The following is a 6,715-nucleotide window of genomic DNA, read 5'->3' as shown; positions in this document are numbered from 1 at the left end:
TATCCACTTTTCATCCAATTTTACTTCTATTGTTGCCCCCATTTCTATGTTCGCTTTTGCATCCCTTTTCCAACACTCATCATATTTTCTGCATTGATGATATTCCTTATGGCATTGACAATTATGAACAATTGATGACAATGTCAATAATATTGACAATGATGAAAATGAAGATGATGGCGATGACATGAATTGTGATTATGATGATAAAGACGATAGTGGTTACAATGACAATGATGATGATGGCAATGATTATGATGATGACGATGCTAATGACGTTGGCGAATCTTCCCAATTTTAGATGTTGTCATTGTCATAATCATAAGCATTATCTTTGGTGTCATCATCATCATTTTCATCTAGGTCATCATCAAAAACTATAATGGCATGAATGATGATGATGATTACAACAATGTCGATAGAAATTACATTAATGATGATGATGGGGATGATAAAAATGGCAATGACAATGATAATGGTGGTGATGATGATGATCATCGATCATCTCTCAAAAATAGAGTTGTTATTTCTCTTACGTATATCAATGTGTCCTAAACAACCCTTTTCTAGCACTGATCACATTTTTTGGGTTGATGATATTTCTTACAACATCTACAATTATGAACAATTGCAAACAATGTCCATAATGATGATGATGATGGCATGAATGGTGATTATGATGATAATGTAATGATGGCAATAACAATGACAAGGATGTGATGATGATGACAATGATTATGATAATGAGAATGACCTTACAATCTTATGGATTTGTGAACAATTACTAGTTTCAATACCATCTTCTGGATACGTATTACTATCATACTTTTTAGATTTTCTGTCTCTCTTGAGGTATCTTACTATAATGGTGTTGTCAACACTAGAAAGATATCTTGTTGTAATGGTGGTTCTAATGTTAGCACTAGCAAAGTTTTTGTTAAATTTTGGTTAAAAAAAACCGATTTATGAAATTATTTTGACAATCTATGTAAAAAAGTAAATAACATCCAATTATTTTGACTGTAGTCCCATTGATTATCATGAATTCACCAGTCTGAAGACCATCTTCTACATACATATTATTATTAAACTTTTTGCATTATATCCCTCTTATATCTTGTTGTAATGGCAGTATTAGCACTAGAAAAATATCTTGTTGTAATGGTGATGTTAGTATTAGCACCAAAAAAATCACTAAATTTTGGTAAAAAAAAGTTTATCATTTATTTATTTTTAATTTGGGAAATTTTTGTTTTTATATTTTTTGTTTTTAATTCTATTTTTATGCAGTAATATTTTTTTTGGTTGAATTTTGGTAGTAACTAGTTTTTGGTCTAATCATATGTATTAACCATGTTCTTTATGCTACAAGTCTAATTGTTGGGACAAAATTGCTCTTTCAAATAAGTTGCAAAAAGCATATAAATGGAAGAATAGCGATGACAACTATTTTCATTGTCCAACTGTTCAGTATATCATGTATGAAAATATTCAACATTTTTATAAACAATGGATTAGAGGTGAGTCTGTAATTGTACATAATGTTTGGATGATACATAAAAACAAAGTTTGTTTCATTGATGTGGTTAGGATCTACTTTGGATACGAAAACCTAGGTTTGGAAGTATGCAAATAATGAATTTGGTTTACCTTTGATAACAAATGAAATTTTATTTCTTTTTCCTCGTAAAACCAAGGAAGATATGGCAATAATTCTCGTTAGAAAACTACTTCTTGTTGAAGGTTTATAATTGGTTGCAAAAGTTCAACAACTGGGTATAGAAGTTTTTAGTTGCTATTAGGGAAACAATGTGATTATAGGTTTTAGCAGACATAGATCATTCTTGGTATTTGATTCACTTTGAGAATATAAGTACACCAAAGTGGATTAGGTTATGAGTGGATTGGCAAAGCAACCCTTATTTGTTCCTTTTAGTTTTTGAGATATCTCAAGTTCAACTAGTGCTAGTAAATGGTTTCAAAGATGTTTGCTAGGGTTTTTCAACAAGGTCACTAGGTCCCATTGTAACATAGATACTTCATATTTGTTGAAAAGTAAAACCCCCACATAGCACTGAATAGATCATTAATGACTACCTAGAGAACTTAGACTAAATTAATCGTGGAAGTAAAAATTACAACCAAATTAATCATGAAAGTAAGAACTACAATTGAAAAAAACACACTTGGTAATATACTAGAATTCATCCTCGCCAAATCCAAAGTTGATGAATAATATGTTAAATCTTTAATGAAACTCATGAAAAATAATAAGCATGTTATCGATATAAGAGTGCCTGAACTTGCTTAATGTATATTTGTTAATTGGAGATGATGAATATCTAAAAAAAGTTGATGAATAATATGTTAAATATTTGATGAAACTCATGAAAGATAATAAGCATGTTTATCCATATAGGAGTGCACAAACTTTCTTAATGTGTAGTTTACGAGAATTTTTTCCAGCGTAAATCACAAGATATATCATTTGTTTAGGCGTTTCGAACCAACTAGTGTGGTTCATCGTGAGGACAAGTTGAAGAATCAGATCCAACTTTGCATGTTAAATAGTTTGAGCAGAGGGGATATTTGCACCTTAGCCTTAACAACCCTTGCCCAAGATGAATCTATTTAATGGACTAGCTTGGATATGTTAGGTCTTGGATTTCCAGAGTACCCAATCAATGCTTAACTCCCTAGTCCTAGCCAAAATTCACTCCTATTGAAGAGACAACTTGAACAATCTTGCTAATAAGATTAACAAGTTCGTTCCTTTTGATTGATTTACAACAAACCTTAATGCCTCTCTTTTCTTATCCTCCTCTTCCATTCTCCAACAAAAACTTATTAATCTTATATCATAAACACTTTATATAGGTAAGCATTGTAATCATTTTCCTCAACTCACACGGTACCTTTACACCTCAACCCATATAAGTGGACCTAAGTCCATGGTACAACCCATCACACTCTAAGATGGTTCTAATTGTCTCCTCAAAACTAGGACATAACACACCTTAAATGCCAAATGGTTAAGTCATCCCAAATTTGTGGGATTTTTTCCTTCATGGAACACATTCTAGCTAGTGTTGATCAAACACAATGCCCTAACACCACTAACACACACTAAAAGTCCTAGATACCCTTACGCTGTGGCACGCACCCAAGCACTTCGACTGCACCTCCATAAAATGCACCTTCAACTTTGGATGTCCCAAAATAGTAATATCCTAACCCAATATGGCCTACTTGTTAGATTTGTGTAGTTCCCTCCTTATCAGATCCTTGCACCTCCTTGCACTCCATGGTAAATCTACTCTAATGGTCACCTTCCAAGTTCCAACACTTCCTTTCACATCATGACATAACCACCGATATACATTACAATAACCTTCAACTTCTTTAGTGGGTTGCACATCTATTTCACATTTCTTCTCCATCTTACAAAGTGGTAGTGCCAAGGAGAGAGTATCAAGTTGAATCAAGGATTGCTCACTTAGTACCACTACTAAGTTGCCTTCGTGCAACTTGTCAAATCCCTTAATTTTGTTTCACAACTTCTCATAGGGCTTAACTTGCTTGTATACACTTCTAAGTGAGACTACAATCCCCCAACCTCTCCTCTGCAACCCTTGTTAGAGTCTTCTTAGACGTGCAATCATGCCTCAAGCTGAATATAACACTAGCATCCCAAATGTGCATGCTCATTCCATCTTTTAATGCTTCGCTGAAACCACATTATGACACTGCTTAAAATGAAATGTTTACATCTTAAGACAATGTACCTACTTTGCTTATGACAATCTAAACTATGTAAGTGGCTAAGAGAGGACTATATTTTCCCAGGATGAAAATATAGGGTCTTACAACCCCATTCACACAATAATTTTAATATATTTCACCCGAAAAAAGATACATACCCTACTCCTTTCAAATTTATCATATAATTTTAAGAAATTAACACTTGTTATTAACTATTAAATAGACTTACTATATATTCTCCTTTGTGTGCACCCACCTTATATGTAAAAACATATAAATATTTTCAATACAACCAAATTAAAATCATATTTTTCCATTTAAAAATTATTAAATTGAAATTAAAAAAAATTACACCTAATAAACTTAAACAACAACCATAAAATTATATTATTATTATTATAAATATTTTCTAACCTAACCAATAACCAAAAACATTATATAGTTACTTCTTTAGTGATGTGAAAATAAAAAAAATGTATTTATTGTTTTAATAACACCTAATAAACTTAAACAACAACCATAAAATTATATTATTATAAATATTTTCCAACCTAACCCAGAACCAAAAACATTATATAGCTACTTAACAAGTGATGTGAAAATAAAAAAATGTATTTACTGTTTTTCACTATGAAATTAGCATTTTTGAAAAAAGGTAAAGCTTTACTTTTCTTTACAAAACCCCTCCCAACCCAAACTTCGTTTACGTTCTAGAACAAGAAGGAGGATCTGTTCGCTTTTCGCAGGGCGGGAGCGAAAACGAGATTGCAGAGATTTGCGAATTAGGGTTTCACCAGTAGCCTGACAAAAAATCGGTAGACTACTCCCATCCACTGACCTACTTTCGCCCTTTTCCTTTATTTTCCTTGCATTATTATTAGATTTTTTAAGCAGCATCATGCTTCACAGCTCACACTGGGTCATCCCTGCGGAGAAGCCAAATTTATCCATCCGCAGGTTGCGAACCCTCGACACTTAGTCCGCTCTTCTCTCGGTTCTCGCCATCTCCAGCCTGTGACAACCAAATCTCTGGTCACTCCGATAGGTCGACCTGAAAGCTATTCCGGCGCGTATATATGTGGGGGTTAGATCTCTACGAGAGTCGATTCCGTGAAGCCTCGAGACCATGTGTGTTCAGCAGGATTCGATCTGATGACGCTGTGAGAGTATTATTTTTTGTTACAAATGGATCCGTGCCCGTTCGTGAAGGTCTTGGTGGGAGGTTTGGCGCTGAGAATCCCCGTGGCCTCCAAACCCACCAGAGCAGGCATTCATTCTTCAAGATTTCCTTGCTTTTGCGAGATCAAATTTGATAAATTCCCAGTCCAGATAGCGGCGGTTCCTCTCATTTCTGTCGACGCTCCTGCCCCTGATGTCCAAAACTTGGTGGCGAGTTTTCATCTGGAGCATTCGGAGCTAGTGAAGCTTTCCAAGAATTATTCTTGCCTCGGGGTTTCGAATCCGCAGCTGGACATTACGGTTTACACAGGCCGGCAGGGTTCGAACTGCGGTATGAACTTGGGAAAGGTGCTGGGTAAATTCTCGATTCCTTTGGACTTGGAGGGAGCCCACGAGAGGCTGGTCGTGTTCCACAACGGGTGGGTGTCTATTGGGAAAAGCTCAGCCGGAGATTCGAAAGCGGGACCTCAGCTTCACTTGAACGTCCGGGCAGAGCCTGACCCAAGGTTTGTTTTCCAGTTTGACGGCGAGCCCGAGTGCAGTCCGCAGGTCTTGCAGATTCAGGGCAATATTCGGCAACCAATTTTCAGCTACAAGTTTAGCCGCGACAGGAATTCTAGATCACGGTTGGTGCTCTGATTCTTAGCTACGCATTATTTACTCTCAACTACATTGTGCAGAATCTCTAGAGCTTGGTATACAGGATTTTCTTTTGAATTGAATGAAAAAGGACGCTACCGTGAAATTTAAATCCCTTATTTGTTTTCACAATATGCTTTCTATTATCAACCATTAATGTGTGGCAACCGTGCCTTTACCAGTTTGGCAATATTACAATTGACTTTCTATTGTTATCATTATGTCTATTGTTATCATTGTGTCATTGTGTGGCAAGTGTGCATTTTCCCAATTCTGGCAATATTTCAATTGAATATAGATGGCTTAGAAATTCTTCACCTAGGTGGGTCTCTTATTCTGCCAAAGTCACCCAAACATGCAACTGGTCTTAACCACTTGAAGCAGCCTGCTTACTTGAGCAAGACAGCCCATGAGGGATGACATTGAGTCGGATGACAGGGATATGAAGCATTCCCACTTCAACATCTCTAACCAAGCCCTTATATTAGACACACAAATGTCCCCATTTCCAGTGAATTTTCTGATCTATAAATTCGGTGGTCCTCTCCCAGTCAACCCATAACTTTAAAATTTGAATAAACTACTGGATCAGGTTGAATGTTGGTTGTCTTCTGGCATAGATTGCGGGTAATGGGGTGTTTAGAGTGCCCATTATCAAACTTCATGCAAAATTGGTATATATGCTATCATATTTAATGTCAGACTGTCCTGTAGTTTAGATTATATTTTAAGAGCTAAGCACCATAACAAACCCGGTGGTGTCTTTTTTCTGTTTGTTATTTTGCTATATTTTTTTTTAATGTAAAATTTGTGTATGCTATTGTAGGTTGTTTGTTTGAACTTAGAAATTTGAATTTCTTTAGCAGATTTTAAAGAAATGGGGTGTTTAGAGTGCCCATTATCAAACCCCATGCGAAATTTCTATATATGCTATCATATTTAATGTCAACCTGTCCTGCAGTTAAGATTAAATTCTAAAAGCTAACCACCATAGCAAACCCCGGTGATGTCTTATATATTATTTATGTAAAATTTGTGAAGGCTATTGTAGGTGGTTTGTTTGAAATTTGAACTGCTTTACATAAAAATTTGTGGAGGCTATTGTGCGTGGTTTGTTTGAAATTTGAGTTTGTTT

General features: G+C 35.4%; 1 protein-coding gene across 1 annotated transcript; it reads left to right on the top strand.

Moving 5' to 3' along the window:
• The first annotated feature begins 4,405 nt into the window (after positions 1 to 4,405).
• On the top strand, positions 4,406 to 5,761 carry LOC149208874 (uncharacterized). Its single transcript, XM_089394165.1, has 2 exons — positions 4,406 to 4,577; positions 4,672 to 5,761. Exon 2 carries the CDS (start codon positions 4,948 to 4,950, stop codon positions 5,578 to 5,580), a length of 633 nt encoding a protein of 210 aa, XP_089250291.1. The 5' UTR covers positions 4,406 to 4,577; positions 4,672 to 4,947; the 3' UTR covers positions 5,581 to 5,761.
• Positions 5,762 to 6,715: the final 954 nt, after the last annotated feature.

The sequence above is a fragment of the Pinus tabuliformis genome, chromosome 1_2, assembly GCF_031772625.1.
Source record: "Pinus tabuliformis cultivar Carrire ecotype Pingquan chromosome 1_2, CPIR1, whole genome shotgun sequence".
Taxonomy (NCBI): domain Eukaryota; kingdom Viridiplantae; phylum Streptophyta; class Pinopsida; order Pinales; family Pinaceae; genus Pinus; species Pinus tabuliformis.
This window is presented reverse-complemented; position numbering and strand designations above follow the sequence as displayed.

Coding starts and splice junctions, on each gene's coding strand:
- LOC149208874 (XM_089394165.1), top strand. CDS start 4,948: ATGGATCCGTGCCCGTTCGTGAAGGTCTTGGTGGGAGGTTTGGCGCTG.